Below are 24,952 nucleotides of genomic sequence, written 5' to 3'. Positions count from 1 at the left end.
TAATTATTTCCACCGGCATTACGTTTATTGGTTTTTCCAATTTAGTGACGTGAGGTCTCACAGACCGCTACTAAAATTCAGTTGCGAATTTTCAGAAATAAATAATAGGAGCGTTAAATTTTAAGAGTGCTATGTCCTTGTTATACAAAATTATGACGCTCTCGTGGATTATAGATATTTTGATATAGCAATTTTTAAAATGCTCATAATTTTACAAACGCAGCGGTCTCTCAGACCACACGTCACCGGTTAAGGGTTAAGCTCATCTTCAAGCATTTCGTAATCTACAACCTTCTTTGACCTTCCAAAAATCCGAAAAGATCTTCATCGGCCAGTCTCTCACCCTTAATCTCTCCCACATCTTCCCACCCGTCTTCTACTCCCTCCTCGCACGACTTCTTAAGCAGAAAATGTTAAAAGCCGGTGCGAAAAAAAGGATCTGATCGAAGATTTCTATCACAGAGGTCCCTCTCGAGCACTCATTCAAATGCGAGGCGGCTGAAGTTTGGTGTATAGGAAGGAAGGAAGGATTCACAGCGAGGAATGGGGGATGAATTGACAAGGTCGAATCAATAACGGGGAAAACTGAACTCTGTGTGGGGATGGAGCTTTCATTAATGATTGACGGCGTGCTATTTGTTTTTCAGTTTCCAGAATCCTACCGCCCCCTTACGGATCCTCAGCTGCTGACGCAACGGAAACTCCCGAGCGTCGTCTGGGGAAAAGGAAAGGCCACATGCAGACGCCAAATGTGCAGACGCCATTACTGGCTTCTGAAAAAAGTACAACTTAACTTTCAGACACGTAGATGATGGAATCCATTTGTACCGCTCAAGAAATTTTCTATTTACTCAATAAAACGAATGACGCATTGATCAACTTAAATGGCTTGGAAACTCGACCGAAATTGAATTAGAACACAGGGACGGCTTTATTCCGCAAATATTAAACCAACGAGAATAAGTAAATATGGTATTACAGATTTTTGATGGAAACACTTTGCTGCACTGCAATTGATCGATTCAGAAAAACCATGTTATATTAACAAAATCAATACGCCTCACTTGGAATTACGGTCCCCAAGGTGATGCATGCTCACCATCAGCTGTTGCACCCACACGTCATCATTCTTGGATTACCATTCTCATTCACCCATTCATAGAATTGCAATCCTATGATTGGTATACCACAGCTCTCCACTTCTCCCTATCCAAGTCAATTCCTTTCACACCCCGTGTTAGTATTTTGAGCCTTTCTTGACCTGCCTCAAGTATTTATCAATTGGTTTTCGCTTCCACAGTTATCTCCATTGTGTTTCCCAAATGACCGCTGAGCCCTTTTCATCAATTAGGTAATAAAATAGGACAAATATATTTACATACCATGCGCCTCTGCCTACATACTTAGTTCCACCATTAGCCTTCCTCAGAATTTTTTAATAGCCGCAAACTTACATGCACGTGTTCTCCGTGTGAGTAACATACGCACTGAAAGTAGTTCACTCACTCCTCGACGAGTATTAAAGTTCCCCAGAAGTCATCAAAGTGATCTATATTTTGGAATCTTAATTCCCATACAATAGCTTCGAAATTAAACCATATTTTGTACTACATACCCCCATTCATGACCTCTTCCCACAAACTATACCTAGGCTTAAATTTCCACGCATTCTCCTGCCAGGAGGTTTCGCGAAAGCCATTACATCAGGACCGGCGTCATCCATCACGGCCCCGTGTTGAGGCTCCAAACTAGCCGGGACATCCCAGAAGATCTCGCCTGGAATGACCCCTGGCGCCATAATTGAGTTTGATTCTGGAGAGTCCTAACTCAGTCCCGCTCTCTGGTGACCTTCCCTCACCCTATTCCCCATAACCTTTGCCTACAACCCCCTCCCCTCTCCCTCTTCCCGCACGGAACCAACAGTCTGAAACCATTACTTTTTCTTCGTCCTTCAGCCCTTCGGGTCCGTTACTCTTCCGCCCCCGCCGCCGCGCCCCCGTTCAATCCGCAAGTGCCCTGGCGCCAAACAACGGCCAACTCCCGCCTCTTCTCCTCTCTCGCCCCTCATGATTCGATCCGAAGCCATTGAGAAAAACAGGCAAAACGTGAGAGATGAAAGTGGAGGAAAAGGAAATAGGCGTTGAGAGCCGATAATCAAGTTAAAGTAATGGGATTACCGATAAAGGTTATACTTCCGTCGAATTTTTGACTTTTAACCGTTCATTTCCTAAAACTTTGGTAACTTTGAAAACTTTTGACTTTCTGGCAATGCTATATTTTTAATATCAACATTTTTCTTTCAAATCAAGAACTAAATCCAATCATTACATTTCAGAATACGTAGCTACTTCTTGAATTTTTCTCTTCTTTTTTACGCATAAAGCTCAAGCTAATGACTTCTGCATACTTTTGAGATTTGAAATAACTCTGATATGACCTCATTTCCTGGTTTTCATTCCCCTGAAGGCTCACTACATGGGAATAAGATTGTATCTCCGCATTCAGCCATAAAGTTTCAAATTTGCCGTCTTACATGTCTCGTAAAAGTTATTAATGCATAGTTAAAGATGTTTCGTGTATTTGTTGATTTAATATTATTAATGCACAAGTTATTAGGCTAATTAATTGATAAAATCAAAGCATACATAACATCTTGAGACCAAAAGAGAGAAAATGGCTTAAGAAGACATATAGATAAAGACCGAATAGAAGATAAAGGCGAAATGTGTTGAAAAGTAAAAAATCGTCACAAAGAAGTAAGGAACGAGACGAAGCGTCACATTGAAGAGGAATAAAAAGAAAGAGAAGGAAAATTACTTCCTAAAGTAAAATATGAAGTAAATGAGGCTCTCAAAAGGTGCAAGAGCTACAAAAATAATAGGATGAAGCATAAACATAGATTATGCCCATGAAAAAGAAATAAAGTAAGAGTAATAAATTGACAAGTAACGATTACTTTTTGGGTTGTTTTGCTAACAAGTTAGCAGTAGTAAAATAGTACAAATAGCAGATAATCCGAAAGTATTAAGACATGATCCAATAGAAAGTGACATATTGTGGATATACAGTAGTTCAATAAATCAGAAAAAGTTGGGAAGCGAGCGATTTACGGGAGCACATTTTAGAATCAGTGACAATGACAATAAATGGGAGATGGGGCCGAGATAAACACGAATTTTAGACGACTGGTCCGAAGGCCAAGCCGAATCTCCCAGGAAACACGAATGAACTGGCCCACGGCTTGGGGACTAATTAGCCAGAGTGCGTCCGTTATTTATGTTTTTTTCTGGAAATGACCGCGACCGGGAACATTTTGTCACGTGTCATCCGAGAGGAGACGGAGGTAAGAGGAATGGGTGGGAGGAAAGGACGGGCCATGAGATAAAAAAAGAGGACACATCACCCTTCAATTATCGCCGTTGCTGATTAAATTCTCTCGCACGGACGGCGACCGTGCACACGGTCACACAAGCAAAGACGGCGGCGGTTTCATCGGCAGCACAATATTGCTTCCCACAATTCTACGCGAAAGCTTGCGGCATTTCGCCACACACGATTTTTGGACTGGAAGATTAAATTCCCTAACGCGTTATCGAAGAGTATTTCCAGCGATTCGCTACTTACGATTACTTACGTATCAGTGAAAAATTTTTAACGCATCAAATTTGAATGCTTAAATTTATTCTCCGCAAAATATCACAAAATGGAACGAAAAATATTATTCGGTGCTTAAATATGGATATTATTTTCGGTGTAAAAAGGATAACTGTGCATGACACCATACATTTTGGCAAGTGTGAACTCAGAAAAACAAATAAACAAAAAAAAGACAATTTCGAAAACCTGAATGTCACTCTACAGTATACTATGGTCAATAATATATGAAAGCAAGAATAAGAAACATAATAACATTACGAGAATAACAATTTTGAAAATCTGATGAACTCAAATGGTCACGACATTTCACCGAAGGGGTAACGGAATAATATGTTACCTTCCTACTCAGAGCTAGTGAAGTGACAGTGGGGTAGGATTTGCAACAAACTCCACGTTACAGGTTGAGTTGAACTGCCCTATACATCAATTGACATCAATTCTAAGAAAATTTATGAGTCCTGCTTCCCGCCATGTGCTCAATTCACCCCGTTCCTTTTCCTGACCCTCTCACACCTCATTTCCATAAATCCGTAGGCTGCTCGCCATTCAACCCATAAAGCTTGATTTATACTGCTGCTTCACATGCTCAAATCAGTTTTCAAAGTATTAATTTCGCGTTGAATAGCACAAAGTGATCCATTGATTCTTAATTTTTGCAAAAGAGAATTAGTACTCACAAGGATTACCTTTGTAAACTTATGAATTCCAAAAAAATATATATAAAATTCGGTTAACATCCCGGATTAATATTGGTGTCACGGGTAGCGTATTTTGCAAACCCATTAAAATGGGCCAAGGGTGACATGACCTTATTGACCGATTGGAGAGTCCTCTATTGTAATATTTGTGGTAAGAATCTTTCGTTAAGATTGCACTTGTCAAACCCCTCCCTCCTGCATCATATTCTCACGTTCTTTGAGTGCCGATCGTAAATACTGCGCTCGGGTGCGGAGATCCCTCCCGCTCCCGCCGCGAGAATTATTCATAGACAAAGCAGATGCGTACTGGCAGAATATCTGGCGCTCGAGCATTGAGACAGGAGCCGGGAGCGATTAGGAACTAACCAATTTTGATTGTTTTCGGGATTTGATATTTGCTTGCAACCCGATTGACAGGTACTGAAAAATTAATAGGCTTTGTAAAAAATGAGTGAACCAGTAATATGTCAACAGCGTGAACACTGGTTATAGTAGGTAGTATTGATACACACAATCACAACATAATGCCCACACCATGATGACGGTAATTCGTATAAACTTGGGCTGTTTGCAAAAGCATTGATTGCCGTTTTTTTTATACAGCGAGAGTCACGGATATGAAAATGTTATTCGTTTATTGTTTCCATGTTGAAAATCAAAGTTTGTTTATATCCACAGCGTTTACTGTAACCCGCGCGACTTTACTATCAAAGAATGCTAAATTACGCGAGAGAACATCGAAGTCTTTAAGCATAAACGAACAATGATGAAAAGTGCAAGGTGTGCGTAAATATCACTAAGTCGACGTACTTCCCTAAAGGACCTCACCAACATCCAGTACGCAAGAGCTTCTATCCTAGCGTTTTATTAGAGATATTAATGCAGAAAAGCACTTTGTGATATTAAAAATGGGAGATAACACACAGATGAGGCATTTAAATCGTATTGTGAGGCACCTCAAACGGCGTACCGCAATTGTATTGTTTGAAATAGGATTCTAGGAGAAATAATCTCCCGCCATCATGTCCACAGAGATATTTTTGAGTGAATTATTTATAGACCACTGAGAACATTGCACTGTGTCGGTAACACTTGGCGGTCAGCCATCAGAGTTATACCACAGCCTCAGCGGTAAAAATGGAATTGAATCCACAGCAGTCAACTAGCGGAAGAGAGGAAAGCGTTGAATACGTAGGAAAACAAACCATCTACCAGATCATAACTCTCGCGTTCATCGTGACGGATATCAGTCCACAGCTACAGATTCCATTCCAACCTTGAGATTAAATTATAATCTTCAAATCAATCAAAGCAAGTTGTGAATTTTTGAATGCCAGACAAGTGGAGTGGAAAATGAAATACCTCTACCCGAGAGACCATGAACTATTCCCGCCTCGCAGAGTAGATATTCAGAGAGAAAAAGAAGAACTTTTCGTACAAGGAAAGGCAAATTCACAATTGCAAGGTGACACTTTGATTATTCTTAAGGCTCTGAGCAATTTATAAAAAACATTTAACGAGATTATCGTATAACTGAAGCTTTAAACTTTGAAATATTTTATCTAAATATGAAAATATTGACTTACAAATGAAGTATTTTTGGAAAAAAAGAAACGTAACGTTACATATAAAAAATTATAGAAAGTCTCTTTCTTAACTAGAAACGAATAGGCAAATGAGCAAACTTTAAAAACGAGAGCGCCAATCAAAAATACCTCAACTCGTGCAAAGATAAGCGAGCTGAAGTTCAGAAAACTGCAACACGGATAAAGGCCACGAGATTTAAAGCTGGTGGATTCCAGTTAAGCCGGAAATTTGCCTATACCAACAGCTGAAGTCCTCTCACCTCTTACTTTCCAACATTTACCGTTTCCCACTGACATAAATCTATACAGGTGTCGCTAAAATAGGGTACCATTGAAAAGCGACCCCTAATGGTAATCAATGGGAGAACCTCAATAACTTACGGCGATTAACGAAGAAAACTTCCTCTTAAACGTGGGGTGAAAGTTAAGAATGCAATTAATTGAACCACGAGAGTCTAAATTTAATTAAAATTTGAAAATCTAACAGATGGCGAATAGGGTGTTGTGGCATTTAGAATTTTCGTGCCTGCTTCCTATTTTACGTCCCACCAAGAATGCAGTTATTACAGAGATATCATGATTTAAACTTGAGTGATGTAAGTCCAACGTATTAATGAGAATGGCAATTTTCCAGGAAACTAAATCGATTTCTGACCAATTTTGATATTTTTATCATCATCAGGCGATGACACGGACTGTATCGCAACCGATAAGAGATGAATTATTTATGCAGAAAATCGCCATTCTCTTACATTAAAATAACTAAAGGTATTTAAAAGCATAAAAGAGATGATAGCGTAAAGAATTTCTTCCTAGCGTACCTGACGATGTAGGCGATTCATTCGTGACGTGAAAGATGACGTAAGCCGTGAACCCTCAGGTGCCTATCGTAAAGAACACACAAAAGCCGACGTCAGTTTTCTCTCCGCCCCTCTTAGTCTTTTCTTCTCACTACGGCGTTAATGACCTTAGCCGATGGACACTCAAAGCAATACTGATATGTACTCAATATCTGATAGCATCCCTCCATCTGGATCCAAAATTAAATATTAGTCTCTGGAATAAGGAAAAGCTCGTGCCTATCCTTTCTTCGGAAGAGACGTTAATCAGAATATAAATAGTAAAAATGCCGTTGCCGTATTTTACTCAATCCTCATATTTTTTAAATTTTACTCCACCGTAATCACTGCCTTGGCCGTAAATTTTCGAAATTCTTTTAGTAACTCATTGAAATAAACTTATTAACATTTCATGGCTTTAAATTTATTTCCACTGATTTAACACGAGCAACTGTCAAAGTAACTAATGATAGTATAACAAAGAATTTACTAATAAATGAATTTTTCTCAACCTTAGGGAACACTTCCCTCCTAAAATAGTGCAGGTAACCTCAGTCCCCCAAAAAATAAAATCTGAATTACCCTTCTTCAAAGACTGCCCTAGTAATAAAAGCATGAAATCTCTCAGCAAACCTTACACGACGTCCTCCGACAAATTTGCGCAGTCGCTCGTTATTATGCTTATGGGACCTCAGCTGCTCGCTGCACCTCTCTAAATGCCATACCGGCAAATGAACTCGATCGAGGGCCGTACACCATGAGCATCAAAAATCCGGCGTTGAGAATTTCGCAGAGAGGAGCGGATACGACCGGAGATTGAGCTTGAGGCAAGAGGAGAGTGTGACAAGGCACGAAATTGATGACCTTACATTAGGGCGAGACGACCCAACCCCTCCCCCGCCCTCTTCCGCCTCTTCCCCGTCCTTACTGCGGGCTCCAAGTTCCCAGGGCAGGGCTCCCCACAAATGGGACGGATCCTGGGAAAGGAGCTCCCAAAACCAGCTAAAACGCCCAGAAAAAAAATAAACTCGTTTTCACAAGAAGAAAACTGACTTGGGGAAAAAGCTATATGATGATAATGCGTCGATCACAGGCACTTGGACGATGAAAATGACTTGATGATCATGAGAAGAAGTACAAACAGAACGCTAGATATGACTGCGAGGTCAGCAAAGACCGAGACAGTGGAAGAACTTAAAAGTCTCCAAGAAGCTGACCATTGATTCCCAATTCCCAAAAAAATGAATGTTTGCACTCGCGAGGGAATGCTTTGAAAATATTTGAGTTCCATATACCATGTCTCGAATATAAATAAATTTCGGTTTGCAGCCCGAATTAATATTCGAGATTTATACTCAGGGAGGATCGCGAGTAGCGAATTTTGCAAACCTATTTATATGGACCAACGGTAAAAGGACCTTCATTGGCCTGGAGAGTCCTCTATTGTAACATTTGTGGTAATACAGCACTTGCCACGTACCTCCCTCCCGCATCATAGTCTCAATTTCTAATTTTCAATGAGTGGAATTAAAAAGAGTCATTAAGTCATTTCCATCGAGTCAGGAGAGCGCGACAATTCAATCAGTTTCTTATATAGCTCATAAACGATACCAATCTTCAGTTTGACGGCCAAAATTCGCGTAGTAATAAATTTTATATTAATTCTCAACTTGAACTAACGCACGAGACTGTGTTAATATGTGAATTCACCTACATTCTACACAACTCGCTCCTAGATCGGCGTGTGGTGGGGCTTGCTAGAACACCGGCCGCAATCTTAAAACTATTACTATTATAACTACATAATTAGCTGTAGCAAACATACTAACTTAGCAGCATGAGGGAAGAGTTTGTTTTTTTTTAGCTGAGGATTGATTGTGGTGATTACGGTTATGCATTCTCCATTTAAAAAAAAAAACGAATTCATAATTGGCGACAATCTATTCCTGTTGCTTCTCTTAAGATATTTGTATACATAGTGCGTCACACTGAAAGGCATCCCATTATTTTCAATGCCTCAAGCACTCAAATCCTAGACTAAGCTTTCGAGTTGCTAACGATTCACGATTTAATCCGAGCGTAATCTGCGTTATTCCCGCGGCAGCCTTTTTAGCTAATCGGTTTATTTCATAATAGCCACAAGGATAGCAGCCAGGGGCGTCATGGCAAAATTAGTAGTGCCGGAACGCGCTTTCCTTAACTTTTTATACAAGTGAAACACTACTCTGCGTGTTTCAATTGTTTCAGCAAATATAAAATAAACAAATCGAAAATATTTTTATTTTGGTTACGATAATATAAGAAATTTTGAGGCACCATAATTGAGAAAAGTTTTATTTGACTGTTATTGCCTTCTTAACCAGTGCCGGAACGGCGTTCCGGCGCGTTCCGGCACCATTGCACCTCTGATAGCGGCCAAAAATCGCTACCACCTATCCCTAAACCAAGAATATGAGGACCCTGTGGAGAATTTTATAAGAAAGAGCGAGATTCCATACCACAATATCCCTTTAAAGAGAAAATGAAACATTAAGTTGTCACTCATATACTTTAAGACCGTGAAGGGGGAAAGGAATGGATAGAAGTGGGTGAGAGGTCAATGGGTGGTTGCGAAAGGTTAGTGGGTGGAAGAGGCAAGGCAGGGAGAACGGGGGAGGGTGAAGAACAAGCGCAAGTTTCTGCACATGCTTTGGCGACTAAGCGATTCAGTTAGCATAAGTTAGATGCGAAAAGCTGATGACGGCGACGGGGAATCAGTCATATGCTTTTATACCAGCATTATTTCTCATAATCTATGGTAGTTGATCAAGTACCAGAACATTGCTATATATTTCAGCGAAATCAAAAAAAAAAAAATATTTTCAACACATGCATCTACAGAGGTTCATTGCAGTAACTTCAGAAAAATGTGTCAGTTCAATAAAATTCTTCACTAATATGAACTCAAAACCGATTTTTATTTAACTGTGAGAAATTACATCGATACAATATATTACATGATTTGACCTACGTGCTTGCCTAATATGGATAAGTGAATCAATTTTTAGTCAATAAATTCTACAAAGGATGTCGCCACTGAATAATAATTAAGTAATGCTGAAATTTTTGGATACTGACTTTGACGATAGGTTCAGTCAAACTGAAACACTAAGAAATTTTTTCTATGTTTAAGATAGGTGTAAGAAAATTTGCAAAGACACACATTTCTGGAGTCTTATACTGAAATTATTGTATTATTTTAATAATATCCACCGATAAAAAATAGTAATCATGGGCATTCAAATTTGACATACAGCTCCCGTGATAATCGTCTTATCATTTTCTTCGATGCCTTGATCCACACATACTTGATTGCATAATTTAAAGGATTGTCATGCCTTCACTTAAAGGCTGAACTTGAAAGAACGCATGAGAAACATCAACTTGATCAAAAAATTAATTCGGAATGAATCGCGAAATAATTTATTCAGCAGTGTGTCCACGGTAGCTATAATAGCTTTGAAGTTGTACCCATAGTGAAATCTAATGCCTTATCACAGAATTCTTTCAACTTTCAGAAGTATTGTTTTCGGTCAACAAAAAAATTATATCTTTGTGTTTCCCTTTGAACATTTAAGAAGACGTATTATTCCTTTCAACCATTCTGATACCCAGATTATGTAAGATTGCTCGTTAAAAACTACCGCCGTTCACTTAAAATCTTATGGTACACACAAAGAACAGGTCTCAACATGTTAATCTAGTCTAAATATGAATATTTGATTTCAACATTTCCCTTAAAAATTTGAGAGATAAAATATTTTCATACTTGCTATACAAGTAAATGGTGAGGAGGCAAAATATATAAAACGTCTTAAAAAATCAAAAAGCTTGATTCTTAAATTAGAGGTAAATACCAGAAGATACAGTTAGAGTAACATAAATAAAGTAACAAGAAATTATTTCAATACGAGCAAATGAGCGATAATAAAATGTACTCTCAAAAACTACATCAAATACTTTTTGAACAACAGCGAAACCTCTGTTCACGGACGCCCCTGTCTTAGGGACAGCTCTGACTTAAGGACAGTATTAAATTTCCCGGCAGAGGGATATGTATTTGTATAAGTACAGAACCTCTAGTACACGTACTCTCCCACTAATGGACACGGAAACTTTACGACATCATATTAAATCATATTATGCATTAAATCATATTTCACGTGAAGTAATTTCAACACGAACAATCGAGCTATTATGAAGAGTCCTCTCAACAACGTCTAATACTTTTGAAACCATTTTTACTTTTTAAGATTCAATTGGCAATGAAAATCATCGCAGAGCACTAGATAGAGTATTTGAAGGAGGGAGGGGCGATGGGGAAAAACTCAGGCGACCGGGGGACTGGCAGCTCGGGATCCCAACAATGCATCCTAAAGGTCACGGGGTCACCATGCTATTCCGCGGGGATTCGTTGGCTCGTCCCGGCCGCTTGGAGGTATCGTTCCTGCGTGACGCCCAGACTAAGTTATCCTTCTCCTCCAGAATAACTGTGTTCCGAAAGATAAACCAGAGAACATAATTCATTCCTCCTCTCCCCTGAAAAAATACCACGTAGGGAGAGTTTAATACAAAAACTTTTAGCGGAAAGGCAAAAGTTACAGTCAGTCGCGTTCAAACTCTGTTGAATGAACCAAGACTACTGCTACAAATTAAAATGAACGAACTCTTGAAAAAAATGGAGAATTGAAATGTAAAATGAATTTTGTTATTTATTTAACGCAAATTAATGCGGACCAGAAATGACCGCTTTTCCAATTTCAATGGTATAGAAACTAAGTTAAAACTATTTAAACTCATTTGGAATCGTGAAAATTTTATAAAGTTTACAAAATCATCATTCACAGACGAGAAATTTGTTTTATTGCCATTTTCACAGCTAATTTAATCTTCATAAGAGAAAAAATAAACCTAATGCTATGACCTTAAGAAAAGTTGGCATATTTTTAATTCTTTGACGCATCATTCTGGTTTGCTGGTCTATTGAACGGAGTATGACCCCACTTCGCTTGGTTTTGAGAATTTGCACAGGTCTGGATCAAGGTCACATCAAAATTGCTCACGTAGGTTATTGATGCTAACCGCTTCAATTTCTCTCTGCTGCGACTGAAAGTTTGCAAACATATACACACAAATATTATGAAAGCCAACTAGGAAGAAAAACACGTCAATCCTCCGCAAAAGCGCAAAAGTGTACTTTTTCACACGCCAACTCAAAATCCTCAGCCCGTAATCTAATCACCCAACTTAACTCATTTGAAAAAAACATGGGCTAAACATTCACGCCCAAGGCGAGAGCCTCCAGAAGTTTGCGCTAATACGAAGGCAGCCTTAGAGTAAGTTTCCCCGTAGCTAATACCTACCTATGTGCATGGATATAATCAATGACGAAGGACTTAGCAATGTAGAAAAAACAATGGAGCACAAGCCGTCGATGACACAAGCATTAAACTCACCATCGTATGATCTTTTAATATTCCTCACTCATCATGGCACTGAGGAAGGATTGAAATTTTCCGATGGACAAGCAAACTTTGATGTTCACATTGAACCTCCCTTCAAACACAAATAAACTCCATTTTACACAATATTACTTCAAAAAACGCAATTAGTATTGCAACGCTTAAGGATATAATTCTGCAGCGAGCCTATTCTTGTCAGAGACACAGTTAAAACTGAGAACATAAACATTTTATTTCGTATAAAGCTCACAACCAACTTTCAAACGTCAATCTGGTTACCTCCCTTTATGCGCACACACATAACGTTAATTGGAGGAGCCAAATAGTATAGCTCGCTAAGTCGAAGATTAATTACCGCAAACTATTATTTATGAAATATTTACTTTTTATGCTTCCTTCATTTCTCATTCAATTACGATATTTGTCACAAATTTTACATATAAAATAAATGCCACTATAGTTTAGTGCTGTGCCTCCAGACAGACTACCTAACGCGGTAATAAACGATATTGCTATGAAAAAACTAATAACATTTACATCCATGAACCTTATTCCGCTAATGGTCCCCTTTTTCCTTTAAAAAGACACAGCAACGAGTCACACGAAATGGATTGGGAAATCCCAATGCCTAAACTAAAGTAATATGCAAAGAGTACTTCCAAAATGTTAATAGGCCCTTACTGATCAGTCCTATACCAACTTCTTCCTAAATTGAAGTATTGGCAGGCTGAATTTCCTTATAGACCTTCCCTCCAAAGAAAAAACTTTCATATCTTCTCCGTATTAGATAAATATTCAATTTATTTTATTGTAACCTCAGTCCCCCCTTAAAAACAAGTAATCAGGCAGTCAAAGTTCTCACAAGATAACGCGAGAAAAGATTTTTTTAATCACCATTAGATTTAGCCATTCAGGACGTAGTACAAAACTGACGCTATGTTGATAATCCCTCCTCCGTACACATGGGACGCTTTCCCCCATACTCAGTCTCAAGGTACACAACAGCGTAAACTCGATCCACGGTGAAGCAAACACTTTAGGCTCCTCTCCCTTCGTACGACGAACATTGGAAAATCCACCTCGACGGGGATTACATCGTAATCCTCCCCCTTCGAAATTCCTGCCCGAAGTAACCTCGAGCACATCCCGAGAACAGTGGGACCACGACCGTCGCCGAAATAATGTAAGCGCGCCTCCGAGACGCGTGCTAAACGCCCAACACGCGGAGTTGAGCCCAAAAAGTTTAGAAGAGAGGCAGGTGTACGAATCTTGGAAAACGAGGGACACACCCCCTCCGACCAAAGCCTAGCGACCGGCCGATCCATAACGAGCACTTTACCATTCTTTCTGCCTGGTTTCACACACCGATCCAACCTACGCAGTTGAGCAAAATATACATTACATACAAGCGTAAATAAGTGACTGCCAAGCTTTCACGTACATTTTTTTAAATATAACACAATGTGATTCACTGTTACACAAACACTGCTAAGCACCTAGCCATTGATACCATGAAGTGCGTCGAGCAAAGCAAAAAAAAATTATCTGAGACAATACTGAAAATCGTTATTTTAACAATATTTACGGATTTTATGACAACTCCTCCGTAAAAATGCGTCAAAAACCGCAATCGGGTCCAGAAATTACTCTCGGAAGCTTTTCCGCAATTTTGTGATAATTTTTAAGGCAGTAAATTTGCTGAAGATAACAGCCCCAAATTCACCTCCATAAATTATTACCGACACAAAAAATATTCCATCTGGTGAGATGCGTTGCGATAATTCAGCAATGAAAATAATCCTGAATACCCATTACTCTTACACAGTCTTATACACATACTTTAGCAAGACATGGACCACTGGAGATCCAAAAAAAGGAATCTCTTCCGGAAGTCGCGGGAGTGAGTTTTCGTAACAAGCAGCAGTTGAGGTCACTGACGTCAGCGGGGATAATGGTCTCCTGTTTATTTGGCTGGAAAAGTCTCTACCCCATCTGGCAAAACGCGATGAAATAGTATTTATAGGAATAAAAATAGAACTTTTGGTAAACTTCAATTCCGTTCATAGCAGCCACACATGCTCCGGCAGAGATGAGATAACAATTAACCCACTGACGATACATTGAAATTCAAAACTTGTAAAACTCTAATGAGATGGGTACTGCCGGCTGTTTAATTTTCATATCCGAATAACTGTCGGCACAATCATCAAAAGTTTATCAAGGTAAAGCGGGCAGGGTGGCATGAATTGTAATACCCGAAATGTCTTATACATAGCCGAAGATATATCAAGGGTCTGTAATAACACCGTACTTATCAGAATCTGTTGACGAAAACGCAGCAATTGTTTCCGCAGTTTACGTAGGCAAATTTAAGAAGATTCAACAGGATTCCAGAGAAATCATTCTTTCACTAAGTTTTACACAACTTCGTTCTATTGAATGAGAGGTTGAAACTTTAGCATGAAAAACTAGGGAAAAAGTTCGCTTTCAATAAGAACCTTGAAACCCAGGAATGAAACGCCGATTATTTACCTACAACTAGACACCAATTCTCAACTATGCCTAGAGTTGGCAGGAGTTCTTATCCGTTCGTCTTGTCCCACGAGAAGTATTTAAAAGCGGAAGCAACATGACCGTGAAGCTTAAGCAGAGAATTTGCCGTTCAACACAAAAAATTCGACGAAATCTCAGGTCTAAATATTCAATTAACCCCCGACCTTCACGGATACCCGATGAAAACAAGACAAAAACTTGGGGCCACGACCCAGGGCACACAATTCTCTGACGCAAAAAAAACCGAAACAGGGAGAAAGCTCGGCAAAAAAACATAACAGCCCACCAATAAGCAAACACTCGAAAATCTGTTTACTACGAGAGTGCTTACCGTTGCCATTGCTGCTAACTCCACTGTGGTGACGCCGTGACTGACGAAAATCCTTGTCTCCCTCTAGCTCCTCTACACCTCCTCCTCTTCTTCCCCTCTCTCCCACACTATTTTATCTCGGTTCTCCTTTCCTCAACACACCCTTCTCTCGCACCCCTCTTCTTACGAGCGAGAAAGAGGCTGCGAAAAGTTCTCCGACGACCACAATACTAAAAGGTAATACTCCTCTATTTTCTCCAACCTATCGCTTTTTTCCCCTTTTCCCGTGCGTACTTTCCGGTGTTCACGTCTACACTGAAAGGGGCCGCGGGAGACTAGCGGAGTCGGAAGGCCCAGGGAGTGAAGAGGAAGGGTGTGGGTGGAGAGAGAGAGAGACGGAGAAGGGGCATTCAGGGGTACAGGGAGAGAGAAGAGAGGGGAGGATAAACGGGAGGATGAGGGAGCGAAGGAGAAGAGACGACACCCACTCCCCCTCCCCTTATCCCTAACCCTTCAACCGATCGTCCTTCACACCGCAACACGCGAACAGACAAACATACAGAGGTGCAGAGAGTTGAGTCCGCGACAACTCCTCTTCCGGACACAACGCACTGTGCCCTACCTAGGGATGGAAAAAGTGGGCGTGGATAGGGGTCGCGCGCGCGAAAACAACCCTCTCTCCGTATAAGTATACATATATACATAAATCCAACGTCCACGCCCAGCTCTCTATTCAACCAGGAGTTGAAAAAAATACTACCTCAACCCCCTTTTATTTTCGACCCAAAAAAATATCTACTCTCTGGAGAGAGGAGGAGGTGGAAAAAATCCTAGTCGCACGTGCAAGACTTATTTACAAACACCTATCCACACACTAATTCCAAGACATCAGCCCCCACTAACTTCTTCCCCTACGAAATAATAAAAACGGCGATATCCAACCGGAGCGTTCTCATATCCACGACCACACAGCCTCACTCCGCCATATTATTTCCCAACCCTTCCCTTCCACCCACACCTCCAACACTCACATTCACATACATGATGTATACATATATGTAGGAGCAAGTGTGTATGTATGTATCCACCCCGCCCGGTTCCCCTCCCATCGAAAAACCTCGCCATCCCAATTGCAGGCCACCCGGCAACAGAACGCACCGGCCACCCCCACCTCGAGACTCCCCGGCCTGCCACGCCCCCCTTCCCGCGCCCGCAAAACATTCCGGGCCGGGAGGGGAGGGTGAGGGTGTGGGGGAGGGCTAGGCGGGGTGGCGACATCTGGGGGCTGCTGGGCATGCGCCGTCTCTCTCTCCGAGAGAGAGAGAGAGAAAGATACCGAGCCTCTCTCTCTTTCCGCCCGCTATTCCCTTCTTTCGCACACCCCCTCGTGGGGGTTGGAGGCAAGGGCTCTGAATGCATAGGCCTTTCGGTCAGGGATGCCACCCCAAAGGATGCGAATCGACGCACGGCGAACCCCTGACGGAGAGATAAGTGAACCAACTAACTACCACAATTCGCACATTTTATAATAACGGTAAGATTTTTCCAAAAGAAATTTGAAAATCAACAACCATAACGTTTGAGGTATATTCCAGACCTTCCGCGTGAACGGCGGTGACATTCACGATATTTTCGATTGGAAAGAATTCCCCTGGACCTAAAATCGAACCACGGATCTTTTAATTTCTGGGAAAATACTCAGAGTACGCGCAAATCCAGGTTTCTTACTTTCCATGACAATTTTGATTTGATTATACTATGTTCTGACGTACCTGTCTGCTCCCTTTTATTATAACCCAATATTTCTTAACCGAAGGAATTCGTCTCTTTCGGAACCTTCATTACCTTTCCCGTATATTTTATGCGAGGTCTTCCTTTCCCGTTCTTCCCATCCAATTGTTCTAAGATGATTTTATCCATCAAGCCATCCCGCCTCGACATATTTCCGATTAAGTTGTTTCCCTTTATAATGGAGGTTTTATAGAGGTTTTCTCGTCTTTCATTTTTTTAGGACTTCCTCAATGTTTGATTGTCATTTTAACTCGGATAATTTATTTCTTGCTTAAAAAAATTGTTGCTTTTAATCTAAGAAAGGGTGACTTTAATCGAATCATCCGCGAAAATCATTGTCACCCTTGTATTTCATTATTTAAATCGTGAATTTTGTAGATGTTTGCTGACCTTTTTATCGATACACTGAACCGTCCTCACTTCCTCAAATTTGCTCTTGTATTGGGTGACTGAACGGAAAGATAAACAATACCTTGATTAGGTTTCCACGAGACTGCGCGAATCAGAGAAATAATTGTCTCCAACTTTCCGCAAGTATTGATTGAAAACATTGGTTACAGATGCAAATTCCTCCCATACTAATTATAATAGTAACCTTGCATGTATTTGTATAACTCAAAGAATATTTTTTTAACTAACAGTTTTCGCGGAAGCTGGGTAAAAAAAGGTAAAATCTTAATTGAACTAACACAGAGTTCAATCACAAAATGTATGTCCTGATAACTCAGAATCTCAATGGTGTAGTGCATACCTAGGTTATATTTTTACAGTGATAGCTACGCTATATCGGTACTTGTGATTTTCTATCAAATATGTATTAGTATTCAAATAGAAAACTACATATTTCTACGCAAACACAAGCATCATCACTCAATCCTGTGGTTAAAATCTCTTTTTCAAAATGAAATATCAATAATATAATGAAGAAAAGCATTCTTTTTAAAGAATCAATGGAATATGAAGAAAATAATTTGAGGGGATAACGATAGTGGAATTAAATTCCTACAAACTACTTTTTTGGTGGTGCACTATCATGTAAAAGAGAACTAAAGAGATATAGATACGTTTTATTGGTGAAAAAATCTACCACCGAAAACCAAACATCGCGTGCATAAAAACGACTAACGCAATCCATGACCCTCCACTTAAGACGAGGCAAAATTTGAGTTCCAGAACTTTGGCTAAAATAGCAACTTTATCCGGTGGACCTATCAAAAATCATTTACCCTATTGGTATTGGAACCTTCATCTGTATCCTGCTCAACCGGTAGTATTTTGCTCCCTAAGGATTGCCCATTGAAACAAAAGCTACTGTATTGAAATTTTTAGGGCAAATAGAATAGATACTCGTCATTATTTATCTTCATCTCAATTTTTAAAATTTTACCTCAGTCTCTTTTCTGATGAAATATATTCATAGAGATCGGGAAAGCGTGCCTGATAGGCTTCCCTCCCAGTGATTCCGGGATCGAATTCCTGCGGTGGTTGAGATTTTTCAGAGACTGCCCTATCCCAGCTTGTGTATTTAGTCGAGAGCATTTCAAATACACCACTTCGTCCGCCGGATGAGACGTTTAATTATGGTCCTCTAGGATCCTTTCTTTAGACGCAGGCTAATGCCAACGCCGGGTATCTCTCCACCCTACCTTTCCTACCCTTCCTCCCAGACGCAAATGAACACAGCCGTTGGTCACCTCCTCTGAATAACATTCAATACCAAAAATTTTCATACTATAAAATTAAGAGAATTATTGAAAATGGTCTGCCCTAAAAATATGACGATAATATGGTTAGCTTTTAAACTTGCAATACGTCAGAAAATCAAATCGATCGAGTGTAGCCCTACCGCCTGTGGAGACCGCGGTACTCGGAAACTCGCTGCATTTTGGAGAGTCGGGGAACGCACATAATGCGAGGACATAAAGAGAGGTTGGGTGAATGAAGCCCGGGCACGTGGTGCGTGTCCGTCATCCTCTCGTGACCCTCTCCCGGGGTCCCAGGGATCCGTGCGTACACCTCCTCATACCCTTTCTTGCATCCTATCAGAGCGAGAACCCGACTCGCTATGACTGCGGGCGATCGTTGTAGGCAACTTTCCTCTGATGCGATTGTTTTTATAAATATTTTTTCAGATTTTCTGATAATTTAGAAGCCGATAAGAGAGAACTGGGTGAAAAGCATCAACTTTAGTAGTAATTGGCACCAATATTTTGGCACAGTTACTCCGTAGAAAATAAGGTGTGTTTTAAATATTTTAACATAAATTAAACAGAAGTAGGGAAAATATCCCTAACTATTTGCAAGAGTTCGTAATTACAAAGAGCGTGCGGGATTGTTTAATATATTAACGTGTTTAGTTTTGCAAAACAGTAAAAATGAAGAACTAAATTCCACCTTAAAAAGTGGACATAGTGGGATACAGCAACTTCAAAGGGGGTATTAAGAATGAAAATAAGTCGACACCTAATCATAATGACGTAGAGAGTTATATTGACCCACCTTTCCAGCAGAATACCCCAAATAATTTTTTTCAAAATCCATCTGTTGAAGCGTCAAAAACTGTTTCCTAAATGTGCCTCTCAATAAATGAGTGAGCACCATCTTGGGAGATTAGTTGTAGGAGATTTTGGGACGGCATCTGGTGAGCTGAATAAAATAAATAAAAATTATAGTGTTAAAGGGTGCGGAACGTGAGGGATAAAGAGACAGGGAGTGCGTGTTTGAAAGCAGAACCCGACTCGCCGTGTGTAACGCGACCACTGCGGGCACACACTAATTGCGGACCGGGCAAGGCAGGGAGTGTGTTACCCATGGGCAACGCCGAGGGCATCTTCGTTAGGGCGGAGAAAGATCACAGGGTGTCAGGTGGCACACCTCGCAAACTCAGCTCCCTCTCTCATCCCTAAGCGCCGCCTAAGTCTCAGCTTAAATGGACGTGATTTCGACGCGAATAGGAAAAATATCTAACCCCTTCCGCTTCACCTAATTTTTTAAGGACCTGTTCTGGTTCTAGCCATAAGGGAGTTCCTCATACAGAATTAACGGAATTCTGATGTAATGTGATGAAAGGCACCACGGAGGAAAGAATAGGATTTTGAACTCTATTAAATTCGTAGCACATTAACTTGAGTAATTATTTAAATTAAATATAAGAGAAGAACAAAAATTTTACATTAGTGGTCGAAAAACTGATGTATTTTCTCAATCGATCTTCGGAAAAAATTCACAATAAAGAGGAGGAAAAAAGCATGGTGTCCGCATAAAGTTTCTCTTTATCTGAGGAAAATCTAAATTAAAATATCAGTTACAATAAAGAGTAATATAGTAGTTCCACAGTCAATATTTATGTTCTGGCAGAGGCTTTATCAGCAGGCAAATTACTTACTAAAGCCTCATTCACTGCATATTTATGTGAACTCAATGTCGGGGTGTTATATACATATATTGCTCAGGATAGAGAAAGATGGAGAGAAGTCCAGTGGAAACCTGTCTAAGGACAGTAATCACTGATGATGATGATGATGATATATATTAGTTAGAGGGATAAAACCCTAAATAAGATTTAATGAGGGTTCGCGGATATGAGCGAAATTTTCGTCTGCTCAGCAGTCCCTTTCCACCTCCGGTGCATCACGGGCCCTAACTTCCGGGAAGCATCCGGATTCAAGAAAAATATAACCTATGGCCACACGAAAAAGGATACACAGGTAAATTCTTAAAGGGTACGCTGGAGGGTTAGAAAAAGGGCGTTGCAAACGAAGACGAACAAGCGAGTGAAGACTAGTGAATGAAAAAAATATCAAGCATACGTATATAGATGCGTTACTTAAATCAGGAAGCGCTAAAATTACTACGAAAATCAAAGTAAATTTTTCAAAATAAATTTTATGGGATGGCTTTGTATGCATTTGTATACGTTATATGTACGCCATTACATGAGAACTTTGGAATGAATAATTATAGCTTAATTTCTATGTTGACCAACAAAATACAACAATGACCTTATTAACCATATCATAATTAAGCATAAATATTTATTGTCGACAAGGAATATAGGAAAATCAAAGGTTCGAATACTTATTATGCATTTAGTAGTAAATACTCAAAATTAGAGGAAGGAACATGACAGCAAGCGGGATTTGGTAAGAAAAGATATGCTATAAATTCAGCGATCGTTAGAGAAATAACATGAATTGGAAATCTCACTGCTTTTTCAACCGATTCAAGCCTCATTAGCTATGAGCCATCAACGAGGCCAAGCGAACAGCGATTTTGTCATGGTAATACTACATGTATATGATATTTCTCAGCTTGAGGTAGAAAGTTACGTTATTTTCTTAACGAGGAAAAGATATCTCCCACAGTTAGTAAGCTAAGTTAGAGAAGATTATTTAATTTACAATAGATTAAAAATGGGGCAAAATAATTAAACATCCATTGCACCAATCTCAGGGAAACAAAATTTTACCTATTCTAATATATCGCCAACAATGTATGTACGGGCAAAATATAGATAGGTCTGCAATTATATAACTGACATTCTATGACTTCAATGGGCAGAAAATATTTTCTATTAACTCAAAAAGTATTAAGCTTGGGTTTTTTATTATTAAAACCATCTCCCCATCTCACAATGGTCCGAAAAAATCTAAACCATCTCACAACGGTCAGCGATGGTAAAAAAAATTTCTGTTACATTAATTAGCCAACCCTGGATTTTTACTCTTTAAAAGGAACGTTGAGGAATTTCAAACAGGTAATAGCGGGGCGAAGGGAGAGGGAGAGGAAGGGTTGAAAAAGGAAAAGGATAATATAAGGGAAAATTTCGAGAATGTCGAAAAGAGAAGAAGGCAAAACAACAAGAGGAGACGGGTGAGAGAGAAGTGCTTGCTGAATGGATAGATAAACGGGGCGGGGGCAAGGGAGAAGGGGTCGGGGAAGTCAAGGGCGTGGTGGGAGCAATGCAAACGGTGGAATTGGCACTTTTGGAAGGGTTATATGGCGATGAGTGAAGCACTGTGGAGGATGGAAGAGAGAGAGAAGGATGAAGTGGAAGAACACCCTTCCTGGAAGTGGGCGGAGGAGGAATTTTTGGAGCGCTGAGGGTATCTTTCTACCGTTATCTCTGCTCTTCACCTCCTACAACTCAAAGAAATATGGTTAGCTTCCAGCATAAAGGAAGAGATAAAAGTAGAATTCTCCACATTGGAAGATATCCGAAGGAATTTCCGTTTTTTCCATATCACCAGTTTTCTTCAGCTTTATTTGATAGTTATTTTTACTTATAGAGCATGAGATAAATACTATGTGTGCTTGTACGATGAGCACAAGATCAGGTGAATTCACGAATTAAAGGTTGATACAGACACTACGAATATTTGGACTGTGCCGATAAAATTAGGTACCTTTAAAGGCAAGTTAGGTATTTATAATAAAAGATCCAGAATTTCCTTTTTTTGGAAAACCACAAGTGTGTTTTTTTGGAAAACCACTGTGGTTTAATGTTGATAATATACCGCGGAGATTTGCAATTTATTTCTTTCAAAGTGATTACCTACGAATAAGCCCAGAATTGTAACGGAAGAAAGTTATACCTAAACGTCTTCAAATGTACACGTAAGAGGGTTTAGTTTTAATCACTATGGCAGCAGAATGAAAAGTGCATGTTACTAAGTCTTTACGCATCAGCTCCAAAAACAAAGTGACCAGGAGCGCATTTTATCGAGTGCAAGTTCTCACCCGCTGCAAATCATTTACCAGCTCGTTTTTATCTCCATAAAACAGAATATTTGGATCCGTGATTATCATAAGTAGGAACTTACGTAAAAACATACACTGCATAGGGAGAAAAAACAAAGATAAAAATTTCATATTTGTCGGTAAATTTGGTAGATGAGTTCCGGTAGAATTTTACTGAGGGATATAACATGTTAATTTCACTAAAACGTAATTGGCAAGCATTGCTCACGGTACTGTATTTATTTTATCAATTTCTTTAAACGATCATTGACGTCAAAGGCATATCAAATACAATTGCAACATCGCAAATCAATAACAAATGAAATTACAAATATTTCAGTTAAATTCTGTTGATAATGAATGCATGATGATTTATTTTAGAAGAGAATTAATAAATTTATTTTGTGAGAGAAATAACATCGAAATATTTAGACAGTTTGTTAGAAAATGGCTACATCGTATTTAAGAAAATATTCAATTTAGTTTATCAAAATCGTACGGCAATACATAGGAAAGCATCTATTCATAGAAATTCTATCGTTCAACAGCCGCAGAAGCACCAGAATATTCGAGAACAAATTCCATCTCAAATTCAGTCCGATCGCGAGGAAACAGGTTTCACTCTGATCTTCTCTGAAATCAACCGAACCCCCTCAGTACTCTTGCCAAAACAGACACTTCAGAGGGCTTAAATCAAGCATGATGAATCTGCGAGAGTGATGGAAAACGAAATCATATCCCGCAAAAATTCCGGGCATCACTCGCAAAAATAAACGAAATTCTAAGGAAAGATGCGGAGACACGAAAGCTAAACGATGCGTGGACTCTAGCGTGTTGGCAATATTTGAGGACTTCAACTTCACCTCACAAATATGGAGAGTTTATTTATCACCATCTCTTCTCTGAAAGCGAAACTAGACTTCAACAGCTCCCAGGGTCGGAGACTTGACGTTTCAACGGGTGGGTGAACGTTGAACTCAATTTACTGCATGCGGAGTGGCTCTATTGAAGTCAAATACCCAAAATATGCGCAAATCACGGTATTTATCGTTGGGTACTTGTAGGTGTAAATATTTATTTCTTTTCATCCCAATTCTAACACCATAACTACAAGGGAAAGCACCCTAAATTTAGCGGTGACAGGAAGTAGCGTGCGATGTGCTGATAGAGACTTATAAAATCGACGGAAGTCGTTTACGAATTGACTGGTCTAAAAAAAAAAGCTACTAAAAATGTGTATTTGACAAGACATTTGACATTTGAAAATGTGTCTTTTACCGTAAATATTAGGGAAAATATCTTTTTTAAGTAATTATTTGATATACCTATTGAAAATTTGTATCAAATGTGCCATCCAAGTCTTGAATGCACATAAGAAAGTACTTAAGGTCAGAAAATCGTAAATAAACCATCACTTTAGAAATTTACATACGCATTTGTTATTAATCCTAACAAATACCTGATTATATAAAGTATATGAACAGGACAATTACCCAGATAACATAACATATTGGCAGATGGCAAAGTGATTGAATTGTTACCAACAAGGTTATTCGCTAGACAAGAAGAGTCCGCTCGTCGCTCAAGGACAGGGGTGAGAGTTCTGCTGACGTCAACTCCGCCCCCCTCCCCCACTACTCCGCTGGATGGGGGAGGTGGACGAGTATATTAATTGACCACCGAATTCCGTAATTTCATTCATCGCCTGATGATGCGTCCTGCAACGGTCGCGAAAGCTTGCACGACAAAGCGCAACACGCAGCTGCACCCGGAAGCCATTATCAAAGATGGCAAAGTGACTATAAATTTCAAGTCAAACTTCCGCCTCATTAGTGCAGCAAAAATATTTTTGGGTGTCCTCGCGCAAATTGTAAGAACGGCCCATATTTCTCCTCCTCTGCCGGAGACCTCGTCAGATCTATTTTGTGCGTCAATCTGACTCTACGAATGTATTTTGAATATTCCGGACGATGTTTATTCTACTTGTACTTACTTGAAGCCAAGCTAAACTGAATCTTTGCCCGTTACCTCTGTTTAGAGGAGAAGAAACGTTGGTAGATCTCAAAATGTGTGCGAGAAAATGTAAAAAAAAATATTCTTTTGCACATACAGATATCCCAATCGAAAGTTTCCATCCTCCAACTCTGGCCGATCATTTTTATCATGTTTAGCGTTTTTTTGCGTTTACATTGGTCGTTCGTTATTTTTAAAGGGATGCTGTGTTTGGAAATATGGAGCACCACAAAACGACGACGCACCGGAAGCGCCCCCTACCTCC

At 39.7% G+C, this 24,952-nt stretch overlaps 1 protein-coding gene across 6 annotated transcripts in view; it reads right to left on the bottom strand.

The window, feature by feature from the left end:
• The window catches only part of LOC124155721 (uncharacterized protein ZK1073.1), a 382,687-nt gene that overhangs the window by 113,112 nt on the left and 244,623 nt on the right, over positions 1-24,952 (bottom strand). Inside the window, exon 1 of one of the 6 annotated variants that reach the window (XM_046529781.1) lies at positions 15,166-15,482. The exons of the other annotated variants lie outside the window; for them this stretch is intronic. Within the exon in view, the coding sequence (XP_046385737.1) occupies positions 15,166-15,174 (9 nt within the window). The 5' untranslated portion in view covers positions 15,175-15,482. Of the gene's footprint in view, positions 1-15,165; positions 15,483-24,952 lie in introns of those variants that run through there. 6 annotated transcript variants of the gene reach the window in all.

The sequence above is a fragment of the Ischnura elegans genome, chromosome 3 (genome assembly GCF_921293095.1).
Source record: "Ischnura elegans chromosome 3, ioIscEleg1.1, whole genome shotgun sequence".
NCBI classification, from domain to species: domain Eukaryota; kingdom Metazoa; phylum Arthropoda; class Insecta; order Odonata; family Coenagrionidae; genus Ischnura; species Ischnura elegans.
The sequence above is the reverse complement of the archived record's forward strand: the minus strand, read 5'-3'. Positions and strand labels throughout refer to the sequence as shown.